The sequence below is a fragment of the Sardina pilchardus genome, chromosome 19 (genome assembly GCF_963854185.1).
Source record: "Sardina pilchardus chromosome 19, fSarPil1.1, whole genome shotgun sequence".
Classification (NCBI taxonomy): domain Eukaryota; kingdom Metazoa; phylum Chordata; class Actinopteri; order Clupeiformes; family Clupeidae; genus Sardina; species Sardina pilchardus.
The window spans coordinates 12,047,664-12,075,122 of NC_085012.1; the positions used below are offsets into that span (position 1 = coordinate 12,047,664).

The 27,459-nt window shown below is 43.8% G+C and overlaps 2 protein-coding genes across 3 annotated transcripts in view; one reads left to right on the forward strand and one right to left on the reverse strand.

Annotated features, from left to right (window-relative positions):
• Nucleotides 1-1,577: 1,577 nt before the first annotated feature.
• On the forward strand, nt 1,578-12,411 carry mppe1 (metallophosphoesterase 1). The gene is made up of 9 exons (XM_062520827.1): nt 1,578-2,413; nt 3,223-3,331; nt 3,982-4,085; nt 4,452-4,532; nt 4,992-5,100; nt 6,891-6,968; nt 7,444-7,566; nt 8,349-8,489; nt 9,558-12,411. The coding sequence occupies exons 1-9, from the start codon at nt 2,181-2,183 to the stop codon at nt 9,735-9,737; spliced, it is 1,158 nt and encodes a 385-aa protein (XP_062376811.1). The 5' UTR covers nt 1,578-2,180; the 3' UTR covers nt 9,738-12,411.
• Nucleotides 12,412-12,625: 214 nt separating this feature from the next.
• The window catches only part of gnal (guanine nucleotide binding protein (G protein), alpha activating activity polypeptide, olfactory type), a 45,536-nt gene continuing 30,702 nt past the window's right edge, over nt 12,626-27,459 (reverse strand). For both annotated transcript variants that reach the window (XM_062520825.1, XM_062520826.1), the window contains exons 6-12: nt 20,280-20,334; nt 19,898-19,971; nt 18,935-18,993; nt 17,330-17,450; nt 16,913-17,043; nt 15,509-15,576; nt 12,626-15,222 (exon numbers count right to left, since the gene is read on the reverse strand). In XM_062520825.1, the coding sequence (XP_062376809.1) occupies nt 15,076-15,222; nt 15,509-15,576; nt 16,913-17,043; nt 17,330-17,450; nt 18,935-18,993; nt 19,898-19,971; nt 20,280-20,334 (655 nt within the window). In that variant the 3' untranslated portion in view covers nt 12,626-15,075. The remainder of the gene's footprint in view (nt 15,223-15,508; nt 15,577-16,912; nt 17,044-17,329; nt 17,451-18,934; nt 18,994-19,897; nt 19,972-20,279; nt 20,335-27,459) is intronic.

Here is a 27,459-nt window from a genome sequence, read left to right on the forward strand (position 1 = left end):
AGACCAGGGGTTCCAACACTTTTTTGGCATGTGACCCCAATTTGATGCCACAAAACATTGGCGGCCTCAATCATTCACATGTTGCGAGAGATGTCCACGGGAGGGCTGTCTATATATTCTTTTTCCTAGATTGTACTAGACGGATCCTTATTAACTTGGATATCATGGGGGTTTTAATGTGTTTTTTATTTATTTTTTTATATTTTTTATGTAATTTACTGGTCAATTGTGAGATAGCCAGTATCTCATGCCACCCCAAGGCTGAGTGGGGTGGCCCCAGCTGTGGCGCAACTGGCTGGGGCACCTGCACCGTACACCAGCGATCCGGGCTCGATTCCCGCCCCGTGGTCCTTTCCCGGATCCCACCCACGCTTTCTCTCCCATTCACTTCCTGTCACTCTCCACTGTCACTATCAATAAAGGCATAAAACGCCCATACATATACGGAAAAAAGAAAACAAGGCTGAGTGGGGTGACTGTTCTCTAGCTCAATCTGCTACATGGTGTCACAGATGGGGCGCTTGCCATGGGACATTAGAGGTGTGAGCTGGATGTTGGCCCACTGTTGTCCCCTGTGTGAAGGACTTCAGGGCTGGGTGAAGGTTGGGAGAGGAATCAAGAGATTGATGAAGAGAGTGTAAATGCATTTTTACAGGTATGCTTCCTAAAGGTGTCCCCGTCTGTGTCCCGTGTCCGTATCCACAATCAAGTTACTCTGTGTCTGATGTGGCACCGTCCTGGCTACTGCGGGTGGGTCACTGGCTGCAGCTTTGGCCGAATCCCGGTGAGCGGTGGGGAGTAGCCGGTCAGGCTACTGTCACCGCGGCCTACGGACAATGACCTTCGATTGAGCAAGGAATAGGCTACTAAATTATTTTGCAGGCCTGTGTTCTCAAGTTTGCTGGATGTGAGCTGGATGTTGGCCCACTGTTGGGCCCTGTGTGAAGGACTTCAGGGCTGGGTGAAGGTTGGGAGAGGAATCAAGAGATTGATGAAGAGAGTGTAAATGCATTTTTACAGGTAGGCTTCCTAAAGGTGAGTTTGTGATATTCAGATTTGGGAAAAAAGACTCATAGTGTGAGTGAACAGATAGATATAGATTAAATTGTTTCAATTAAAATCTAGTGAAATGGAATTACAATTTAGAGTTAGAAATCAAACTTTTTGATATATAAACACTTTAAACTGACTGAATATTTGAACTGAATATTTAAACTTTCCCAATTAGGTTACAGGGTGGAGCAGTGGTCCACCGGGAGAGTGTCGCACTATGGTTTTGCAGTGATTGATTGCACGATTCCAGAACCAATAATAATAATAAAAAAATGAGATTTAATGATCCTCTTAAATCATTTTACAAATTATTGTCTATAGAAATCGTCCATTCCTATCCATGCACAACGAGGACTGGACCACCGTGGCATTAGAAAACACTTGGCTATTTATGCTTACGTCACTGCAGTGACCTCAGCGTGATGCTGGGACTCGTTGGCATCCGTGCGTTCGGTGGCTGCGGCGCCGACTGACAGACATTAACCTACTGTGTGATGCTCAACATCCCGGGCGAACATACCGATGATGACTACGTGCCTTTATGTGCTGTGCACAGCGGCAGCGCATAAAAATGCAGCGGTATGACAAAGAAGGGATGTAGAAAAACACACCAGAGAATGACAATTCAATGATGCGTCAGGATATGTTGCCCGACCGGTTCCGCGGGCTGGTACATACCTCGTTTATTCCTTGTTTGGACGGTTTCTTTTATATGCATCAATCTGTTGGCTGATGCTGTATGTCAGGATTGTGAGAAAATGTGGCTTGTAAAGATAACCAGCCGGTCTGCATGTCTCTCTTTTGTGCTCGACTGTTCGTGATACCCTGCATCTTTGGACAAAAGGGACATTTTGGATTTGTTTTTAATCTGTTGTGCTTCTGGGATGGACTCGCCAGCCAGCCCGCTTACTGGCTAAGTAAATAGCCTACACGTGAAACCAATTGCAGACCATCTCTGGTCCGATATGACCCGTAGGCTACTCTCCTCTGAAAATGATGATTTTTTAGAGTGACTTTTTTTTGGTATGATATAATCTGACTGGGATATTATTTTCCGCGGAATTGCCTATATGGGTCGATTATATGCTGCCGTCTGTAAAGATCTGCTGTAGGTTTTGCGCTCAGACATGTTCGGATCGAGTGTGAAGTGCAGATGGAGTTTCACTCTCTCCATGGTTTTATCAGTCTGTAGTGTATTCATTTTCTGTGAATATTTGATATACTTTCCGGCAATTATGCAATGTTCGTGGCCCGAAATGAAGAACGACAAAATCTCTCAGTCACCTTTACGGACTTTGTTTTTATCGGATACACATCTTTTGGGAGCCATAAAGGGCCACTGGTTCGACAAACTGAGACGGTAATGTAAAATCAGTAGAATAAAATATTGTGCAAGATGATTGAATGCAGTGACTTGCATACCCGTGCACTAGAACTGTTTCATGTAAATATGGAAGTGTATCCATTCCAGTCACATTATGTTAAGTTGACGATCAGTGCTGAACACAGCTATCATCACTACAACTCACAGGCAGAAGCATCTCTCTCTTTCTCTGTCTGTCTGTCTGTCTGTCTGTCTGCCTTTCTGTGTCTCTCTGTTAAGTTGAGATAGATTCCCAAGTTGAGATAGATTCCCAAGTTGTTGCATTATTTGTAGAAACTTGCAGTGTTGAAAACATTAAGCGTAACAAGATTTGGAATTGGTTTGGAAAGGTTTGTAATTTGGAAAGGAATGCAATTTGATTTGGAAAGAGTACGAAACAGTAAGGCGATTCATTAAGGCACCAGGTTTACATTTGATCAATATCTCATGCATAATGGCACTAGCAGCGTGATAAAAATGTCACTTTCATACAACATTGTAACAACGATCCCACTGTTAGATGTAAGAGGTTTTCACATGAGTTGGTGTGGTCATTTTGGGAGGATATTTTAGTTAAACAGTGTCAAAACAGAAACACGTTCAATGAAAGATCACCTTGGATTATAGGATTTTAAAAATTGAGCTGTAATCCAAAATATCAGAATCTGGCATGAGACCCGGTAACCTCCTCTGAGGTGCTAATCTAATATATGCCAGGGGATTTGTGCAGGAAGGACATACGTAGCAGGCTGATGGAAATGATAGAGGGAGACTCACAGACATGACTTTTGCTCTTGTCCGTGCAGAGAGTGGCAGATGGAGCGAGCATTCCAGACAGCCCTGTGGATCCTGAAGCCGGAGATCATCTTCATTTTGGGAGACATCTTTGATGAGGGGAAGTGGAGTTCCACCAAGGTATATCAACATGCACACTTTCCTCCCAAATGTTCACTGCATATGGTATAAAGCACTAACCTGTGTGCTGCTGTGTCATATAGAGTGACATATGGTGTGGGGTACAGCATGTCAAAATAGCTTGCTAAGACCAAGAAAAAATAAATCCCCCATTTGGTGTAATATCATGGAGGGGGGTGACATTGGATGCAGGGATGATCTTTCTGGGGTAGAAATGTAGAAAATTGTACCAAACTAGTTGTGCAAAAAAGGTGCATTTGAATCGTAAGGCCCCACTGTCTGTGCTCAGATACTGCAGTGCAATTGCACCCAGAGCCGGTCACTCTGGCGAATGTTATACAATATCCCCCAAATGTTACGTAATTGACACTAATCTTTCAGTGCAGCACCTAAAATTGGATTAGGACGACGTAGGCATTTTATGTTGATTTATTGAAATACTAACTACACATCCGGTCACTATAACTCCAAAACAGTTTAATAAAACTGATACACTCGCTGATACACATGCAAATAAACGTGGTCAACCTCCTGCCGCGTGCAGTGCGAGGAAGCTCTGTGGGTTGGGGTGCGATGATAACTGGCTCTAGTGTTGGCGCACGGAGTGGAAAGATCTCTTCCTGCTCAGCTGACTGATATTTCCTCTTCAGGACTGGGAGGATGACGTGAGGCGTTTCAAACAGATCTTCCGACACCCGAGTGACACCGAGCTCGTTGTCATCATCGGTAACCATGACATCGGCTTCCACCATGAGTGAGTTCTGAGCGGCATGTGGGGTTTTGTCTCAAAGTGATCCCCCTCCATAGCAAGGCTACCACCCCCCCCCCACACACACACACACACCTTGACACTGAAGTAAACCGCACAGTCATTTGCTTGTGATCTGCATGGATGGGATGGGGTAATGATGAATAGATTAATGTTTTGCATATTCAGAAACATTGTGCGTTTTTGGGATGTGTTATCTAAATTGATCTGTAGTAGTGTCATTCAACATAAGCAATATTTAAGCGACATAAGCATATTTGATGGTGGAAACAAAAGCTGCCTTTGTGGACCCTGGCTGTCAGTGAAATGTCTCTTCCTTTTAGTGAGCCTGTTTTCTTTCCTCTGCTGTAGAATGACCTGGCACAAACTCCAACGCTTTGAGCAGGTGTTCAACGTCACCTCTGCGAGGATTCTCAGCCGCAGAGGAGTGAAGTAAGACTTTCTGTGGTTTGGATCTCTTACCTCATGTACACCTTATCAGCAATGAGGGGAAAGTTAGACAGAGATTGTGGCAAACACTGTGGTTAAAGCAAAAGATAAGGTCACTCACGGCTGTAGAGTGAACACTGCCGCTATACCGTAATTTCCCAACTATTAGCCGCAGTTTATACATTCATTTTGCAAAATTTCTTCAGCTTTGAGGCAGTTAATGTGGTATTAATATGGTGTTGTATATGTGAATAGGCAGCCAGACCATTTGGATCTGTGTGATCAGTAATGGTGTTTGATTGTGTGAATGGATTGTCTTACTATATTGTTAGAAAATGTTTTGATTATTGCTTGTCAATTAGAACATGAGTGGAAGACGAACACTTACTCTATGATGGAACAGAGGAACCATTTTGCTCATTGCTCAACCGTTGCAATGTTTGTTTGTTGATTTTACCCCAGCTTCGTGTTGGTAAATAGCATGGCGCTGCACGGTGATCACTGTCCCATCTGCCGGAGTGTGGAGAACGAGCTCCATAGGCTCTCGACAGCGCTCAACTGCTCCATGCAGGTACATATTTTTATAGTATATATATATATATTTTTTAGTATATTATTGGGCTTTTGCCTTCATGTCAATCAAGAAAAGTGGAGAACAACAGGAAGCAAGTGGGAGAGAGAGGGATGGGGTGGGATCGGGAAATGTCCGCAGGTCGGAATTGAACTTGGGTCCCCATGGAGACGGAGACCCAAATATGTCACTTGTGCCACAGCAATAGTAACCACTCCTCATCACCCTCGCCATCATTATCATCATCATCATCATCTTCACCTTCAACCTCACCTAAGTGTCGACTCATCTCTACTTGTTGGATATGTATGTATGTCATCTGTAACATCTGTGATGTGATAGCTATATCTCTCTGATGTCTACATTTACTAATTGATTAGCAATTAGCATTCTGTATGCACTCTGATCAAATGTTATTAAATTAATCCAACCTGTAATGGGCAAACTGAGTAATGGTGTGAGCTCTTTGTACACATGTATTTTCAGTTACCTAAGTATTGACCAATGCCTGTTAAACTGCCTGAACTGGTTAACTCCATCCTGTCACAAAACATCACAAAGCATGTTGAGTGGCTTTACACTCTGAATCTATTGTGTGTTTCGCCATTAGAGATACGATTCCCTGACAAAGGATATGTCTTTGTATGGTCAAATAGGCTTAGTGGTTAATTGGCCGCAGTGAGAAATTCCTAAAAAAAACACTAGGAATTGTACACTTCTCCTGTGAATATTGGGGGGAAAATGCAATATTGAAATTGAGTCTTTTGTCTACAGAGAGTACAGACTAGAATACCTCGTCTGACAAAACAAACCAGTTTGAGGGCCGAGGACTGAGACTGTTGTGAGATGAATGGCATCAGGTGTGGCGCAGACTAGTATGGACTGACTTGTTAGTTTGTTGCCTCCCTGTGTGCCGAATTCTGCTCAGGCTGGTTGCTGTGGAATTCCTCTCTTTCCATTTAACTCGTTGGATACGGAATATCTAGTCATGTCTGAGACCACTTCATGTCTGAGCCGATTCTGCATGAGTGTGGTCACCCAACTTTTCACTGGGAACCAACCACACATACACACTCAGGCACACATGTGTACAGAAACTCAGCCACCATGGGACTTAGAACACACACATATTTAAGTACATACTGTACGCATGTGCAAATGTAACCTGCATTGTGTGGAAACTGCACAGTTCAGCTCTACACACACCCGGACTCGAACCCGTGAAACAGCAGCACCTCGGTCTGGGAGTTGAACGTGCAGACAATCGACCTAAAAGCCCAGGCTACTAGCTTTTACAAGGGTGTGAGGTATAACAACGTTCCACACGCACAGCTATAAGCTAGCTGGCATCCGTTACACAAACACACGCACACACTGCCATGATGGATTTAAAGAACCCATGCACTTCACCAAGTCTGCAAGCCGCATTTTGGCAAACAAGGTATTTTAGCCCAACTAAAAATAAACCCAAAAGGGGCTTTTCTGCAGTGGGGCTTGGAAGCTGAAGGGTTTTAAATCACATTTGAGGATTGTCATTCATTTGATGTCTCAGAGCAGTGCAGCGAAAGCCTCCATCTGTCCCAGAGTTAGGGGAAGGTTTCTGATAAACAGCAGCAGCCCAGCACAGATGAGCGTGTGTGTGTGTGTGTGGGGGGGGGTAATCCTTTGGGCCTGATCTTTGAGCTGTCCTCAAAGTGTACCCATGGTGCAAATGCCTCACACCCATACATAAACACACTCCAAACGTGCTCTGTTGCCCACGTCACAGTCATTACTTTTTAAACCCACAGGAGCATCAATCGGAGAGCATGAAGAGGCGTTGCCAGGAGACGCAAACGTTCCCTGCAACCCTGCCCATCATATTGCAGGTACAGTATGATTTGATCGGGGCCACAAAACAAAACAAAATCGACATCCCTTCACATCAGCATTTTTACCCAGTGGTGCAGCTTATAGCTGTGTTATTAGTGCAGAGATCATCTTAATAAAGATTGGAGCTACATACAACCAGGGGATTGCCATAGCCATGGTTGTGTTGTGAGCACCTCTCTCCTGTTCTTTGTTTAGCCTTTTATCCCTCTCGTCCTTTTTAAAACGCACATTTTAGTGCACAGAAAGCCTTACAATGTGCTGCATTATCCCTATGCTGCACTGTGCCTGCATGCCTTTAGCATGATGGGAACCACTTCTCGTGGATTCCGTTATTTCCCTCTTCACCATTCATTAAAATGGTGGTCTTGATTTCACTTTCTGACAGCCTGAAAGAGTATGTTGAATGCCCCGTGCTGCTAGAGTAGTCTACACCTCCTTTCTGACCACCCCATCTTTGCTCTGTCCTGGCAGCATTACCCTCTGTACAGAGAGAGTGATGCAGAATGCACAGGACTGGATGCTGCTCCCCTGGAAGAGCGCCACCAGCTGTTTCAAGAGCGCTATGACGTGCTCTCCCAAGAGGCTTCCCAGAGGGTGAGTGGTATACTCACACTTTACAGTCTCTTCACCAAACACTCTTAAAACGAATGTGTTGAAAATAACACAACTTGTGTTGTTTTTAACACATCTCTATGTCCAGATAGGGACGACACAGTTTGTAGAGTCTTTTAAGAGTGAAGTAGAACAGCCTACAGTATATACACACTAAACCTTGCTTACAAAAGTGGATGTATTTGAACAGGGACTAAATCATACTTTGTTCATAGATCTTTATGCTGAACTTTATCTCGCAATGCCATGTGTAGCTTTACAAGGGCTCTGTTTGTCCGGCGTGCATAGCCTAGCTGTGGGTCATCCTGCAATGCTGCCCTCCACATTAGTTCAGTTCTCCAGCTTGTTATCAGTGCACATAGAGACTTTTGTTCTCCTTTTCCAGAGATAGTGTCATATGGTTGGGATTTCCCATAAAAAGCCACGAGGACCAGCTTCCTTTATGAATGTCATTAAACAAACGCTGTGTGGCAACTCTCATACCCATGCCTGTTAAACAGTGCAGCACACTCAGTGTTGTGTATTTTACCCACAACAGGAGCGTTAATAAACTACATGCATGTCAACAAATTATTGTGGGAATGGATTGCTACCACTGGATTTCTTTCAGTATTTGCTTGATGAATACCAGATGGATTTAGCCATGCTTTGCATAAATGGCATTAGTGAGAGGGTACTAACTGGCCCGCAGCCATTGACCTTGATGGGTCGGTTGGTGTCTCTAATCCCAATTGACAACGTGCTCTTTCCGGATCATTCCACAGCTGCTGTGGTGGTTCCAGCCCCGCCTCATTCTCAGCGGTCACACTCACAGTGCCTGTGAGGTTGTCCATGACGACAAGGTGCCGGAGATCAGTGTTCCATCCTTCAGCTGGAGGAACCGAAACAACCCCAGCTTCATCCTGGTACACACACACACACACACCACTCCAAAGCAATGGCACACCAACGACATAGCAATATAGCAAGCTAATGTTTAGTAGCAGTAGCCTAACCCATGCTAATTCTCTGTATAGTCCCATCAGTGATGAATTGTTTGTTGAGAAAACAAATTTAAAACTGTTTTTAGACCAACATGTTTTCTCTCCATATCAAACCAGGCCAGGGAAGTGTGGAAGTGTGCATAAAATGCACAGTGATATTTAGAAAGACTCAAGCCTCCCTACATTATTATTCTGTAAGCACGTGCATCAAACGACCGTTTGAATGAGAGGAGGTAATGGTTATTGTGGGTCAGAGCAACATGTAGGGTGAGTTAGCCAACATCTGCCCCCAAAGCTCTCAGAGGCATACTCTGTTGTGTGGTTATTTTGTGAGATTTTATAAAGATGAGTACTTCCCTTCAGTCAGATCGTTTATTACCCTCATCTTACTCCACTTCCTTTAGTGTTACATCCTTGAACTTCCTCTTGCGCTACATCCCTGTACTACCCTCTCAACTGCTCTCATGACTTGGATACTCTGGGCCATCTTTTTCTATCTATTCTCCCAATGGATAGACTATCCCATTGTTGCCGCCCCATCATTCTTTATCTAAATCAGTGGGAACGAGGACCGAGGAAGGAAGGGAGAGGATAGATAAAAAGACAAGAAGGGCCCTAAGTATGCAGTTGAAATGCCCAAGTCAGACATGTGCCGAAATGCCGGGGTGTGTTTCACAGGGTTCTAGTCCAATAAAATCAAGAATGTTTAATGGACCTGGATTTACTCTGCAGTGAACTTTGTTTTTGGATATGATTTTTTCCACTCAGGATGATTATGTTTCTCTCTCAAGAGTAGCGGTGATTTGTGGGTTCCTGCTACTTCTCTCATGTGCCCCGTATTTGTTTTGCCGAATCCACTGTGTAAGCTGTGGAAACTAAGTCATGTTAGTTTAATACACTTGTTGTCTTTTGGTCAAGCTGCTAAACACTGACCTGTATGCAATGAAACAGGTCATTAACCACCTGTCATCCTTTCCTCGTCATTCACAGGGGACGTTCTCGCCGACGGACCACCGTCTCTCCAAGTGTTTCCTGCCGGAGGAGAGCAGCGTGATCGCCCTCTACTGTGGCAGCGCCATGGCACTGCTGCTGCTGGCGCTCGGCCACTTCCACCTGTTCAGGAGCGCGCTCAACCTCAGCAGCCTCATAGACAAGCACAAGCCCCTGTGAGCTCCCCCTCCACCACTGCATACCAGAAGCCCGATGGAGGAGTTCAAACCTCTGTGATATCCTCCCTGAGTCCATACCAGAAGCCTGATGGACTGTGATATCCTCCCTGAGTCCATACCAGACGCCTGATGGAGGAGTTCAAACCTCTGTGATATCCTCCCTGACTCCATACCAGACACCTGATGGAGGAGTTCAAACCTCTGTGATATCCTCCCTGAGTCCATACCAGAAGCCTGATGGACTGTGATATCCTCCCTGACTCCATACCAGAAGCCTGTTGGTGGAGCGCAAACTTCTGTGATATCCTCCCTGAATCGATATGAAAAGGCAGTTGGGGGGAAGCACAAGCCCCTGCCCCCTGCCCTCCATCCTTGATGAGTCCCTGTGATGCCTCTCCCCCTCCATCCCTCCCTGACTCCATACAATAAGCGTGATGGAGGAGTACAAGTCCCATGGACACCCTCAGAAATCCCACTGAGATGCCCAATGGGGTGCACAAACCCGTGACATCCTCCCCGACTCCATATGAAAAGGCTGTTGGGGAAAAACACAAGCCCCTGACCTGGCTCCCCCCTGCAATGCCCCTCCCCCATCATCCCTCCCTGACTCCAGATGAAAAGGCTATTTGGGGAAGCAGAAGCTCCTGTGAGCTCCTCCCTGACCTTCGGAATGCTCTGACTAAGATGACCTTTTCGCTGTTTTGGGATGCCCATGTCCGTGGGAGTAGCACAAACCCCACGTAGCGCGTATCCCAACTGCTTAAAGTAGACTGGACTGGCTACCATCGCTTCAGTATAGAGATGAGAAGATGAGAACCTCAGCCGCCCATCACTGACTCTTACAGTCATTTCCTGTGCATTAGCCGCATTGTGTATAAGCCGCAGGACAGTGTTTCATGCAAGTTAGAAGACACAAAACCATATTAATAATACCATATTAACTGCCTCTGTATATTAACCTCATACCTGAAGAAATTTAGCAAAATCAAAGTAAGTAAGCCACGGCTAATAGTTGGGAAATTACGGTAGTACACTTGCATGAAATGACTTAAATGAAATGTAGTCTTTTCAGGGGCTGATGGGGGAAGCAAACATCCTCTCTAGCCCCTCACCTACTCAGACTGAAACAGCCTGTTCTGTAGCGTGATGGAACTTTAAACTTCAGCCTCCAGATGGAGATGGTCAGTCAGCTCCACCCTGTAACCCCTCCACCCACAGCACAGAGTGGAGCTGTAACTCCTCCACCCACAGCACAGGGTGGAGCTGCAGCGCTAAGGCATTAGCGCTTGTTTCATGCTTCATTTGCACCTTTAAAACATTGCAGCGTATGCATGCACAGACCACACAAGCTGCGCTTTTGTAACTCATGCTGCACATAAGTTTATGGGAAGGTCGAGAAAAAGTATTGCGTAAAAACAAGGGAGGAGAAGTGTTAGGAGTGAGTGATTGATTAGATATTCCGGCTGCGGCACACGTATGAAAACAGCACACCTAGACTTGACTGTGAATCCTTTCCACCTTTTAAAAGCAGATGTAATCCAGATTGCAGTTAAATGCCGTAGAACTAGTCGTCAGAGCACCAGTGCTTCTTTAAACCATGTCAAAAGGAACTTTTACGGTCACCTTTTCACATCATGCACTTTCCAAGGCTATGCCTGCTGGATCATTATGTTTATGTTGATGTTTTTAAGCAGATGCTGAGGTCCAAAGCAACGTAGGCCTACAATCATAACATACATGGTCATAAACAATTAACAGTTTAAAGTGGTGATAGACCTGTAGCCTAGACCTACATCAAAGCCCATTGATGTCCATTTCCGAAGCCCAGCAACGTGTTATTTCTTTAAAACTGAGTAAACAACTGCATTTATAGCCCTTGCTTACAAGAAAGATGTGTTTGCTGCACTTCTGAAAACTATTTGGTTTAGATTTGAATGCACCAATTTAAGTTGCATTTCACTGCTGGTTACGTCCCTGGAAGTTATTAATACAGCTGTCAATCAATGAGATCCTTTCCAGACTGACCCGCTGAGCAAGTTCATATTTATTAACAGGTTAGTCGGGGTGTACCTCAGCAGCCTGGCGTTGAAACAAAAGTCCATGGGTGCCTTTCAACATCTCTCCTCGATCCTCGTTCTCACTAATCTATAACTAACACCGGATAGACTATATCCATTGTTGCCGACCCATCATTCTTTATGTAGATCAGTGAGGACGAGGACCGAGGAAGGGAGGATGTATAAAAGACGAATGAGAGGCACCCCATGTGTCCTGTGGTTTGGTGACACGATCCATGTACGCACATATTCAGACTGGGGGTGCTTACCCACTACTTCTTAGTATTCTTAGAGTATATTCATAACCGTTCATAGAAAAACCTTAGAGCTACTGTACGTCAAAGTACTATGGATGAGTTCTGATATAACCTGGAGTTGAATATCTGTTTTTTAAGTTTTGTTAAGAAATTGTTTTATTTATTGGAGATTGTGTTGAAGAAACATATTTAAGATTTAAACCTTAAAGTCAAATGGGATTTGGCTTCCTTATGGTTTACATTTACATTTTTATTTATTTAATTGAAAGTTGTGTTGTTGACCAATTTGCTGATGAAATCAGGTTGTAAATTTTAGTTTGATTGGTTCAAACATCATACAATAAAATATATTTCTATACAACTGTGTCAATTTTTTAGATATGTAACGAATGCATTTCCAATGACAAAGCATACGATGATCACTGTGGACACTCATAGTTTAAGCGTTGCTGTACATGCTGCTTCAACTCAGAATCGCTGGAAAAATGGATACTTCAGAGGTATTTTATTTGCAAAATTACTTGAAGACATTCTCTCCACGATTCTCATTCTAGACAAACTGAAGGACAACCGTCTGCTAATGTGCCTCTTTATTAAAATAAAAATAATAATAATAAAAAAAACTCCAAATCCTCAAAGGCCAGACACAAAAAGTTTTTTTTTTTTTTTTTTTTTTTTTTAAATCACACTTTTTTTTTGTCGGAATAGACTTGCACAAGAAAAGCTGCTGTTCGGTGTAAAGAATAGGCTATCTAACAGTGCTCACGCGTCCACAATGCCTGTGCAATTGTGAAGGTCTCTTTGATGACCAAAGAAATCACTAGTTTCTCAATTCTTCATTTCATTCTAATATATGCTCTTGTGTATGCCTGTTGTATGCATACCTTCTCTCTAGACATTCATAAATATGTATACGCATAGGCACACACATTACTATGTATAGTTGTACATATATATTTATAGAATATAACTCATCTTTATAAATGTATATGTACACATATCAATATAAAAATGCAGATGTACAACTCCAGGTCTGTGGCCACGACGCATGGGTATATGGGTGTATATGTACACATGCATGCTGAACACGTATACATACACACACATCTACGAACACACGCATGGTGCACGTTCTTTCTCTGTCTTGCACGCATGCACACACACACACACACACACACACACACACACACGCACACACACACGCACGCACACACACACGCACGCACACACACGCACACATGCACGCAGGCACACATACACACACACACATCTAAAAAGATGCTTCCTAATAAAACAACACCAGGTTGTGATTTGGACACTTCGAATTTCCAATGTTTTAAAGCTGAGAATTGGAACAAAAAAGAAGGAATTCTTAAAGAGAGAAACAAAGGCAATGTCAATGCAACATCTGCTCATCACTGTAGGTAAGTGGTTAATTTTGCATATCGTATACAGGATTTTTTTTCCTCATTTTTTTTCTCATTTTTGTACTAAAGAACATCTCTTTTTTTTGTTATAAACCAGAAAAGACTAAATTTCTACAGAGAAGTTTTCCCACCAGCAGTTTTGACTGTGGACGGAGCTGACATCAAGCTGTACAGCGCAGTCAGAAAAACAAAAACAAAAAACAAAAACAATAACGTTCTTACATCAGAGCTCATGTTACAAGGTACAGCCGCGATGAAGGCACAAAGATCTTCTACTAGTCAGTTCTCTTTCTCTTTCCACTCTCACAATCTCTCGATGAAGTTGTACAAAATAACATTACATTTTGCAGTCTGCGCAAAGTGAATCCACCTCACGCAATCCTTAGGATAGTAAAACATAAACCGAAAATATATTATATATTTATTTATATATTTATATAGGGCTATTGTTCCACTGGGAAAACCCTCCTCTCCCACGAGGGATCATCGGTGGATGAAAGAAAGTGAGTGACGCTGTCATTCAGTCCTGGTGCCATTGGCAGGACTTACAGCTGCGTGGGACTACAAATCCCAGCAGCCCCCTGGAGCCACACACAAGCCACTCCCACTCCCCACGCAACCCTCCCTCATATCCAAACCCTTTAACTCTAAAATTTACAACCCCCGAATTGTCTCTACACAACTCCTGCAACTGTACTCTAGAAATCTCATGGAAAATAAAGCAAATCGCGACAGTCGTTAATAAATATCGTGGTGCTACATCGCGTTGTGTTGTGTGTGCACTTCATTCAATGGCAAAACCCAGGTGGCATCAGTGTTTCTGGACCGGTTCCGGGACGCCCTCAATGTGATCTGGCCCGGCGTTGGGCCAAATCCACCGCTCCTAGCCGACCCGGCCCAGTCTCTGGGATGGAGACACCAGACACAAAGTGCATGAAAAAATCTCTCCCTACAGTCCGCTCACTCAGGAGACGAGCGGAGAAGCCCTCCAGAAAAAAAAACAAGAAAAAAAAAGAGTGCAGGGTGCCAGAGGTCAAAGGTCGTTGGGTCACCCGCACCGAAAGTCCATCAGGTAAACCATCCGACAGCCATCTGCTCACTTAGAGTCAGCTGGTCCACATACAACCACAACAGAAGAAAAGAAAGAAACCAAAAAAATAAACAAAGGAAAAAAAGTCTTCTTCTCAAAATGACAGGTAGCTAAAGGCGTATTAGTGGAATGACCTGAAAATCAAGGCATTTCATCAAAATGAACAGAGTGGACGTAAACATGAAGGCATTCTTGCACTCTCTCTCTCACACACAAACACACACTCACACACAGAGAAACACACACACACACACACACACACACAGAGAAACACACACGCACACACAAAATACATTCACTCGACATAAACTTAATTCCTGTCCCTCCACTAAAATAACCAAAAAAAAAAAAGCATGGGTCATAAATTAAAAGAAAGAAACAAATGAAAAAGAAACAAAAAAAATGGCAACATTGTCACTTGTCAGTAGCATAGTCCCCAGTACTGGGCTTGTGTGTTTGGGAGCAGAGTGGAGCTCTAACTGGACGATCGTTGCTGACAGACAGCCAATCACAAGAGTTCGTACTGGCGCAAGTGCATTCTCTGGATGATGTCTCGACAGTCGTTGAAGACCCGGCGAATGTTCTCTGTGTCCACAGCGCAGGTGAAGTGAGGGTAGCAGTAGTGTTTGCCATCGCCACTCGCAGTGCTGATCCTCTGTTGGGTCACACACACACACACACACACACACACACACAAAGACACACACACACACACGCACACACACACACACATACACACACACTTGATGTAAGTTGCTGTATGCTGCACATATATCCATATCAGTGTCAATACATGCAGTGTAAAACCACACTGCGAGGACAAACCCGTGCTACTAAAAAGCCTGAGCCACAAATACTGGACCACTGGAGAGGTAGAGTATGTGGAAGTGTAGTGTGGTGTGCAAAGAGAGAGAGAGAGAGAGAGACCAATGGACACGTACCAGGAACTCATCCCGGATGAAGAACTTTGCTCTGGTGACCCTCGGGTCCTCTCCTGGGTCACCCGCAGCTGTTGGCCCGAGACACAGGGGAGGAAACACACACACACACAGTGACTCACAAATGAGGAAGGACACAACAGGCAAACAGCTGGGCAGGTGGAAATCATCTTCATAAGACAGGCTCAATTCAACTCAATGGGCTCAGTGCACTAAAGTCACTTGGTACTGGCGTTTGACTTCCGGTGGAGCGTTAGCTATATTGAAACGGCATCTTCTGCTTTATTCTGTTCCTTAAATATTCACTAAGACACGGAATATCTTGTTTTCCCAATAATACAAATTTCAACGTGCTCAAATCCTTCTTTATCGTAACGTGTTGATTCGCAACACTCAACCGGGTCCGTGTAAACACTAATTACCATAGCAATAGCTGCAGGTTCGAACACACCGGAAATCTAACGGCAGTACTAAAAACGTTTGTGCACATAGCGCATTCAACTCGATTTGTTTCACTGAATAAAAAAGAAGTATTACTACACAGCACCAAATGGTGCACGGAACTGGAACAATTCTAAATAATAATAATAATAAACACAAACGCAAGACCCAGCTGTACTGGATTAAAACAAACATGCCTTGAACCTTCTGACCTGTGGCACAGCTGCTTGAAAATGCTTGACAACGTGTTTTTTTTTGTTCCTGTTATGATTGTAGAGGTGAAGCTAGCTATGCAAGGTGTGTTTGGGATCACAAAAGAGTTGGATCTTCATTTGTTTATGCAGACTACACGGCCCTCAGCAGCATGAATGAACCTGGGCAACCTGTTCCACCACTGCAGCATCGCTAACACTTCTAACCACGCGGTGACGCATCCAGTGCCTAGCTTTCGGTGAGTGAGCAAGTTGGTCGAGTGGGTTAGGAAATGTGTTTGTCGTTGGCAACTATGGATGCAATAATAGCATACAACTTGTCTCGTATATGCTATTTTCTTACCATCTTAAATCAAACAACTGTACTTTGCTAGAAACCCAAGGCCCAGAGCTCTCCTATGGTCAGCTGTTAAATGGAATAGCTCGCACTGAGCTAAATAGTTGTCTGCACAACGACAGGATGTTGTCCGAAGGAAAACTGAATGCCTCGACACAACTGTGTGACCATAGATGACCTCATCAGGCCATGTACAGCTCTGTGCACAGGAAACAAAAGAGACTATTCACATACAGTGGTGGAAATGAGGTGTGGTGAGATCGGCCGCCAAGAGATGCTTATCTCGTACGCGATCCTATCTGAACCGATGCGGATCTGTGGCTGCTGTTGATGTTCGTTCACGTGTCTCTCTCTGAGTGAGTGTGTGTGTGTGTGCGTGTGTGTATGGGGGGGGGAGGATTTCAGTATGGGCTGTACCATCAGTCGGAGGGGAGTAGCGAGCGTAGTCTGGGAAGTAGTCTTCAAGTTTGGATTTGCCCGCCAGGATCTTCTCTGCAAGCATGTCTTGCTTGTTCAGGAACAAGATGACAGAAATAGTTCGCAGAAATCTGACAGAGGAAAGGGGAGAGAAAGCAAGAGCGAAAGTTAGACAACAGAAGAACTATACAACCCAAACTGCTGGTGTCGATTAAGTCACATGGACGATATACTACACCACCAGTTCAATTAATGAATTCATTTGTGCTTTCAATTATCTATTTCCATTTTTGTTAATGATTACATTTTTGTCACAAAACACAATTTAGAAAGGAGCAGGTAAATGGCACCCTAGACTAGTGTGTTCTGCTGGACTGAATGTCAGAGACTGCGGGAATGAAGGTGGGAGTTAGAAACCTGTTATTCCAGATGCTCCGGAAGAGATCCAGAGATTCCCGGAGCCGGTTGGTGCTGTTGTCTTCCCTTATGACCATATTGTAGCTGCTGCTGGCAGCTACGAATATGATGGCTGTGACATCTGAGAAGGAGGAGGAGGAAGAGGAGGAGTTAGAGGAGGAAGAGGAGGAAGAGGACAAGAGGAAGTTTTCCTTTCTCTTGGGATTTCAATGTTTTAATTGCATATGTTGATGATAAAGGCATTGCACACACTTAAAAGCTAAATATACACACATGCCAACACACACAAACATGTGCACCCTCTCTCTCTCTCTCAAACACACACACACGCACGCACGCACGCACGCACACACACACACACACACACACACACACACACACACAGTTCAGAGGGCATAACAGAGTATGCTGGGAATCATCCTGGCCCCAGATGCATGAAAGGAATGGTATAGGAGTAACCATTGGGTGGACCTGTTCATGCAGATAACACCAGACACTCCACTCATACCAGATGCATCAGATACAGCACATATGTTTCAGACGAGATCCAAAGCACACTAATCTACAGTAATTCCCTGTGTATTAGCTGCATTGTGTATAAGCCGTAGGACAGTGTTTTATGCCAGTTAAAAGAAACAAAACCATATCAATACCATATTACATTACATTGCATTACATTTGGCTGACGCTTTTTAACCAAAGCGACTTACAACATGGAAAAAAACAATTCTAACAACAATAAAAAAAACACAATAAGTGCATCAGTGGGTGTAATAAGTGCATAAATGAGTGTAATAAGTGCATGAATGAGTGTGATTGTCTGAAGTAGTGCAATGAGAGGAGATGTTCTTTGAGCATCCAGCATTAACTGCCCCTGTGTATTAACCTCACAGCTGAAGAAATTTAGCACAAATCAATGTATAAGTCGTGGCTAATAGTTGGGAAATGACAGTATCTCATCATCCAGCAAAGCTAAGGAAGGGAATTTCACTCCAGCAATGACCGTGTCCGCCTGTCACTGTTAAGCGCACTATTACTTATGAATGCTACAACTCCCATCAGCCTCAGCTCACGTAAGTGCTTACTGGTGAGGAGGAGGCCCTGAACGGTCCAGAGTTAGCGCTAATTGAGTCGTGTCAAACCACATTCATGTTTACTCACATGACAGAGAAGGTCCTCTGAGTAACATATATCAGTCTGCATTTAAGTGGCAAATGGACTAATCACCTTTCCCCACATTGTACTTGAGGAGCACTTAATGGCCCACGAGAGAGAGAGATAGAGAGAGCTGAGTAATATGTCTGTATAAATATTTAATGTGCCAACACAACTCTCTACCGCATGGAGAACAAACAAAAACAGGTTTAGCAACTTGACTAGCGGTTTTCAACCGATGGTGACCCACAGTCCATCATTCTGACAAAGGAAGCAACCTTAGGGCCACTTCTGAATATAAACATTGTGAGCGTCACATTGGCACTACATCATAAATGGTCAGAGACTTCCAGAAATGCTTTCCCAGACCACTGGTTGGAGATGCCAGTTACTTCTGTCTGACTTCATATTCATGTGGGATTTGGGGAAGATAAATCGATTGGTACTCACCGTTAAAGCATTGAATCCATTTTCTTCTCTCATCTCTCTGCCCACCAACATCAAACATGCTAGAAAAGAGAAAAAAGAAAAGAATCTCTGTTAGTCCTCTAATTTATACAACAGCACTAGCTCACATTCACTTCAGTTTCATATCACTGATATGTTGTTGCAGATCATGTTTTGATTCTAGAAACTCTAGAAACAACAAAACGAACATGCATATTTAAGACATAGCTAAATGTAATTTAAGACCTAGTAAGCATTATCTGGACATATTTAAGACTTTATCAGGCTTACAATTGAGATGATTAAATATGAGACTTTAAGACCCCATGGAACCCCTGTGTGTTTGCCACCATGTTCATTCTCAATTGCCATCTTGACTTCTATGGTGAGTCAGGACACATTTTGAGCATTTACAGCTATATGGCGCCCTCTAGTGGAAAAGCCCTTGTTGCTGGGAGAATCTAATGTACTGTACAATTACAGCACATGCTATGAGAACAGTCCAACTGGACATCTTTGAAGGACTACCACTCACATGAGCACCAGTAATGATTCCCTTTATTTGTCTGCGCAGTTGAACCTCCCCGATAAAAGGTCTACGCATGGAGTGGCAACACTAACACTGTACATCTGCATTGGATCCTCAAGTGTTGCATAACACAAAACAGAGCCGGCACAACTGAGGGAGTGACGGGGCCCGTCACAGGCCACATTTGTAGAAAACGGCCTTCTTTAATAAGTGAGTGATTCTATCTGTGTGTCTGCTCAATTTCTTTTGTGCCATTTTAGTTTTTTTGGTTGTTGCTGTTCTTTGCCTATGAAAGCTTATCCTTGTATTTATTACTATTTTCATTATTACTATTGTTTGTTTTGGCTGTTTTTTTTCTGTACAGCACATTATGTTTTGTGCTAGAAAAGTGCTATATCATCATCATCATCATCATCATCATCATCATCATCACTTACTGAAAATTCACTTTGTCTACTTGAAATCGCGTTTCAAAAATCCCTGAAGTCAAAACTCTGCAGCGGAGCAAGTCCTGTACAGGAGAAATAGAGAGAGATACAACAGAGGTCAGGGCAAAGGGGGTGACACACACACACACACACACACACACACACACACAGTGTGTAGATACCATGAAACCACAATAAATCAAACTAATTTAACTTTATCTACACAACTTGCTTTTCCATACAGCTCAATAGCTTCACATGGATTGTTAATTATAAAAAATACATATACAGTCAGCATACTTTAACCAAAATAGGCAGCCTAAATGAGAAAGAAGACGACATCCATAGACTGGTATTACTCTCAATTGCTGGCAAAAAATGAGGCACCAACCTGATCTGTTGGAGTGTAGTCGGGTTGACTAACAGGATCAATTTTGTCCAGGAAGCTGCAGAAAGGAAGAGACAAACAGAGAGAAGAGAAGACAAATTATTACCACCATAGCTGACCACAAGTTACGAGGCACGTGACTGAGAGACGAGAGAAGGACTGTTTTAGGAGTCACAGACCCTATGCCGCCTACAGCTGATCTGGACTCACACACACAGACACACACACACACACACTCCAAGCGACCTTTGAACTCCCTGGATGTCTGTGCTTCTGCCGTTGCCATGGCAGCATCTGCCATCTTTAGAGCCAGTGGGCCTGCTGTGGTGTTGCCACGGTGGGGTAAACTGCACTGGCAGCAGCGGGACACTAGGATGCAACTTCCACAGGGAAAGTGTTACTTTTCACGCATTCTCCGTGCTGGTTGCCATAGTGAACACGCATGCATGTGTGCGCGTAACCACACACACACACACACGCTTGCAGACACACACACACACACCCGCAGACACACTTGCACGTACTACACATCACCCTCACACTCTCTTCCTGTGGTTCTCCTGTGCACACACACACAACCATACAAAGTCTTGTTGCTCACAACTTCAACAGCAAATTATGGTGCATGGAGTGAGAGTATGTATGTGTGTGTGTGTGTGTGTGTGTATGTGTGTGTGCGTGCAGGTACAGTGTTTCAGACGTCTGTATTATACGATCAATACCACAGACTACAGCAGGTTTTTGTCTTCACACCAGCCTACCACCATTTGTCATCAGACACCCAGTTTGAGCCGTGGATTTCCCCAAACACTCCTGTTGTTGTCAAAAAAACAATATATTCCTCCAACGCTTCTTTTATACGTTCAGTGGCCTTCACAGGCATGTTAGACCTTTCACTGGAATTATACTGAAAGTGTGGCAGAGCCATATTCAGCCTTAAAGAGTGTGCGTGTGTGTGTGTGTGTGTGTGTGTGTGTGTGTGTGTGTGTGTATACAGTACACACATTTGAAAGAGTAGGTGTTGTAGACTAGCAATATCTCTATCTCTATCTCGCTAAGTCTACATATGCTGTAGAACCATCTACATCTGCCATCTCCATCATCCTACAAATGTACAATATTGCCTCACCCACAAAACAAACACTACCACGAGAAAACTATGAAAACAAAGAACATTTCTATGGCCAAGAACCAGCAGATGGGAAAAGAACCAGTAAGAGCTAGGGGTGTAACGGTACACAAAAATAATATGTTCGGTGTGCGCCTCGGTTTTGAAGTCACAGTTCAGCTAATTGTTGGTACAGTAAGCCTGTTGGTATACTGATAATTATAATTTACTGACAATATAGGCATTCACTGATGCACAATGGGAAATTGTGAAAAGGTGTCAAAGGCTTTCCGAAGTTAATTAACTACACTTACATATGGTCTGCCGCTTAATGTCTGTGGGAACTCAAACGAGACACGTGCAAAAAACCCTTCTGTTGATTGTTCTTAAAGACTGCACTTGGTACATTCTGTACACATCTGTATTGAGCCTGACATTCTGTACCTAAACGGTTGGGTACACATACCTGTACCTCTACACCCTTAGTAAGAACCAGCCAGAGGTTGCGAGATATACGGGCCCCAACACAGCCATGGAAGAAAACACATTACACGGCTCCTTATATTAGCAACTTTCAGGTAGTCCGATGACCCTGTGAAGAACTGTCACAATCATTGAAAGAATTATGAATTATTATGAATTATGGCTGGATGGCTTTTCCATGCAACACTGTTGCCACAAAGCCTGTGTTGTACGTTACGGGATATGTTGTCTATGCCTCAACAGCCAATAACCTTGACCAGTCGTTCCCTCTATTCACCACCAGGTGGCGTCCAAACACAAACCAGACAGGGCCTTACACACCTATTCCAGAGTTTAACTCCCAACTGGTCAACGCTGCAATTACAACTAGGGTGTGGGATGTTAGGAGTGGTTCTCCCTGTAAGATTCAAAACTGAATATTCAACACATGGGTAAAGTTAAAAAATATGTGGACGAGTGCCACCAAAAGTGTTCCATCAGCACAGGTGTGACAGGCGCGGACAGATCGCAGGTGTGGCGGGCATGTTAACGCGCAGTTGGTTACGAACCTCTGTCACCTGTGTCACCTGTGTCTGTCTCTTATCTGGTGTGTTTGTAGTCATCCTGCTGGCCATGGGCGCAAGCAGCTATCACTAAAGTTCACCTTTAAACTTCGCCTGAACCTTTCGGTAAACAAATAGAGCTCATTTCCTATAGCTCATCTCAGTAAATGTTCAACACTTCAACCACCAATCCTCTTTGGGGTCTCTCAAGGGTCAATATTAATGCCTAACCCCTTCGATGCATATATTATATAAATGAAAGTACTCATGGTTCTTTTCTTACCACTACACAGTGAGTGCACCTTCATTAAAAACATAGCTACCTGCAGAACTCGGATATCCTTCAATGACAATTAACTCTAACAATGGCCAGAAATCCAGTGCAATTATATCCATTGAACTGCCTTGGTGGGATATTAATCTGACTGATTAATCTAATTTTCTTGACGTCTCAGGTGAAACTTGACATGTTTACAAAATGTGTATCCAAAATAATAATTAAATATAATTTACTACTGCAATACATTTTAAAACTCATTTATTGCACAAATGTTCAATGGCAGAAATGGAAGCATATGACTTAAAAGGCAGCTTAACCATAACGTGCTGAATCCATATTACATTCTCCAGCCCACTCAGAGAGACCTTTGACATTTTTCACTTTGGGAAGGAAATGTCGTTCTGTGAACAAATGTTTACCAGTTATAGTCAATAAAACCATCACCATAAAACCATCACCTCAACACTAGTTGCCATGGAAATCAAAACACAACACTCACGTTAAAAGTAGAAAATCTGTTCTCGCAAATAAAAGTTCTCAAAAGCAAAGAACTTTATGCCCCCACCCTCTACCCTTCATCTAATAACATGATGCTTTGACAGAAGTTCTAACATATTCTGTGAATTTTACTATGCTAAAATGAAGCAAGAGGCCCCTTGTGGCCATAGGTTACAGTGATTTGAGAATAGCTAAGGGGAGCTTTAGACAACGCCCCTTGGCCGTTCTAAAATCACTGGAACCTACAGCGTCATGGGGCTTGTTGCATTTTTAAAATGGTGTCATACACCTGGCAAATTTTCATAAGTAAACACACCTAATGCAATAATTCATCAATATAAATTGCCATTTTTCCGAAAAATAACCCAAAAAAGTTCTTCAGAAATAAATATTGCCAACCAACAAAAAGACGCAGCAGCTGGCTCCTCTTTGATGTACTGTATATTCACACAAATGGAATATAGTCACAGGTTAACATTTGCAAAGTTGATTTACAAGTTCTACATCAAAATCAAATATGGGGAACTATCCATTTGAGAAGTTACTGGTTTTGTTTCATGACACGTTAATGAATGAGGGACTGTCTGTGAGCGTCCTCACTTCTCTGGCCTGCCGGCAGCGATCGCCTCTGGCCCGAGGACCCTGTGAGATCCACGTCTCTCCCATGGCTGACCTATTTGTCCAGCACAGGCCAATGGGCTTGACCTTTAATGAGGAACGACGCTGTTAATTGGCTGAGAAGCACCAATCAATACTTTCCAACTTCTGAACAGCTACCATCAATGCGGCGGCCTAGTTACTGAACACCATTCAAATCCCCCATACCAACTCTAAGAGCAGGGGTCGCCTTCAGAGGTGATTTTTAAAAAAAAAAAATTTTAAGCTGCTGATCTTGGAATGGTTTATAATGCACATTTGAAATATGCAGTCATGTGTTGACATTTTAGCATAACTTTTATAATGTCTTCTGCCTGCCAGTTTAGAGCTAACCAGTGATTCACTGGAACAGGGATAGCAAGTGCGCTACTACACACACACACACACACACACACACACACACACACACACACACACACAAACACACACACATACACACAAACACACACAGAAACATACACCCCTAAAAACACACAAATACGGACACACACACACACACACACACAGAGAAGATCTGAAGTTAAAAGTTCATTTCACAGAAAGAAAATATTTCCCCTTTTGTCACTTTGAGATGTTCAATTGCAATATCATACAAATATTGAGACAAGATGCAGCTGTAGGGTCAGTGAAAACAACCTGGTGTTCAGAGAGTATTCCAGGAACATACTAGGGCTTGTCGGGGATATTCTAGGAAGTTCAGGGCTTAAACGGGCTCCTTCACAATGAATGATGGAATGCCAAGATGTTCAATAATTCACAAGTATGTGTGAGTGTCAGATCAACAACAAATGAATAACAGCAAAGAACAAAATAAGGGCTACTTCACTATCTATCACACACACACACACACACACACACACACACACTCACACAAATACAGTATAAGCTAATACAATGGGTTTGCTCAGTTTTTCCTTCAACTTCAAAAACTCCCTTAAAAGTTAACGGTCCCTCACTTTGTGTGTGCTTTTGTGTGTGTGTCTGCATGCATGTGTGTGTGTGTGTGTGTGTGTGTGTGTGTGTGTGTATGTGTGACCAAGCTATGTTGTGCACACGTGTGAGGCATTCTTTTCCAATTTTGAAAATATCTCCGAAAACACAGAGACTGTGACTAGGGGCTACCAAACATGTCCAACAATGGTAAATATTCCAAGCAACATCTGGCCACGAAAAAATCCACTGCGACAGCCACATAAACATGTGATGCAACCAACACCAAGGATTTATTTCAATCACCTCAAAAAGCCTCCCCACTCTTTCCCTCCCTCCCTCTCTCTCTATCCTTCTCTCACCTTCTCCTCCTCTTCTCTGTTTTATTCTGCCTTTCCCCCCGCAGACGGTGAGTTTATATCAGGGAAGACGAGGCCATTTTGCATCTTGACAGATACATTAAACAGATGAGGACCGGCACCTCGAAACCCCTAACCCCCCCTCCCCTCCCCATCCAACCACCCAGCTGGAGGAGGAGGGGGGCAGCAGGCCTTAAAATAGCCCCTGGGAATGAGGAGTCCTTAGCCTAGGCCAGACTACACAAGCCAGCCCAGGGTAAACACGAGCGCTAGCCCGTACCTGGACACGCCAGACGCCCATGAGCCTGGGGCCTCTGGCTAGAGAAGCTGGGCCCTTCTGGAAAACCCTCATGTTTACAAGCACACTTTGAGCAACCACTGCACTAAGTTGAACACCCCCCCCCCCCCTTTCCTTTCAGAGAGGGGGTAGGGAGTGGTGGGGAGGGATAGGGGAGGGGGGGGATATTTTTGGCAGGAGCATCATGTCCAACAGATAAACAAGCTAAAAATGGACCCCCTCCTTCAAGTACAGTTGGCTATTTATGGACGTGACTTCGGTCATTGTTGAGTGTCACACGTGTGAGGTTAGGATCCATTTCTAAGATGCCATTTTGACTTCTTGATGTCTTTCAAACCTACTTGAGTCGCTTCACAAACACTTATCGAAAATGACTTCCCATTCAATAAGGTATAGGCTACACACACACACACACACACACACACACCAACATCATGGTACTGTACATATTCTCGGTGGCGAACAAATACATAACTCAAGCACAACCAACCGCTTCCTTCTTCAAAGCTAAGCAAGAGAAAAAGATTTGCCAATTCTCAGTTTCATATTCTCTTCTAACAGCCCAACTGTTTTAACTGTTAGGTGCAAGGATATAAAGGTAGCATGGCGATAAACAAAACAAAACAACAAAAAAAGATAAATAAAAATAAGACCGTGCCTTGCCATGCATGCTACATTTCGCTATTGCACGGGGTCATGTGGTCACTTGCCCGAACGGGCAGGAGAGCTGTGTTTAGATCTATGTGATGCCAGTGGTGACCACACCACGCTAAACCACAGACCATCCTGCAGCTCCATGTGTGATCCACCACCACTTCCACTCCATGAAACCGGGGGGCGTAGTCCAAGTATGCGGTTTAACTACAAATCTGGGTACATTCAATCAAAAGTAACGTCCCTTCAGGCCCTTCCTACTCGGAGGTTTACCACTTACGCTATACCCTCCCTGAGTTAACGGAGCCAGATTTGCTAACAACAGATTTGCTAACGCTAAGCTAACACTCCCACAGCAGGCTGGGTTAATGCGTGAGGCTGAGAGCAGTGAAAGTGTCAAACCTTCCCAAATACCCCGAACAGGAACAGGAAGTCTCAGACCATTACTGGCCCCAGCTAGTGCCCTGACCTCTGACCTTTCACAAACCTCCAGCATGATACTCTGTTGCAGAGCAGTGTGTGTGTGTGTGTGCATGTGTGTGTGCATGGGGGGGGGTATGGGTAAGTAATTTTAAGATGCTATCATATGTCATACAAACACTCACTCTCTCTTTCTTACAGGATGGCGCTTACCCAAGAGGTGTGTGTGTGTGTGTGTAGGATATCCTTTTCCCTAACAGAAAAAAAACTGACAGAAGGGCGTGAGGAGGAAAGAGAGAGCGAGCGAGCGAGCAAGAGAATGAAAGATATAACAAGGAAGACAGACAGTGAGAGCAAGATAGAGAGAAGAAACAGAGAAAGATAGAGAGAGAAAGAAAGAAAGAAAGAAAGAAAGAAAGAGAGAGAGAGAAAGAGAGAGAGAGTTTAGTGGCCAAGTGTCTGCTTCGGGCTGCAGCTGTGTCCCCATGGTAACCCCATCTGAATTGTTGATAGGGCTCCTCCTCTTCCTCTCTTCTACAGAGAGAACCTCCTCCCCTCCCACACACCAACACCACACACACTGAAACATCCGGTCAGTGACCGATACACACACACACACACACACACACACACACACACACACACACACACACACTGACATCTGACATACTGGGACATCAGCTTTGTGTGTGTGTTAGTGTGCCTGTCTGTGTGTGTGTGCGTGTGTGTGTGTGTGTGTGTGTTCGTGTGTGTGTGTGTGTGTTATGTGATTCAAAGGCACACCCTGGTTGGCCAGACACAATGTACTGAGTTTATATGATTTCACAGGTATCCTTCACCAAGAGCACATTATAAGGACACTACCGCAATAAAGAGTAGAGCAGAACGAAAGAGAGAGAGAGAGAGAGAGAGAGAGAGAGAGAGAGAGAGAGAGAGAGAGAGAGTGTGTGCTCG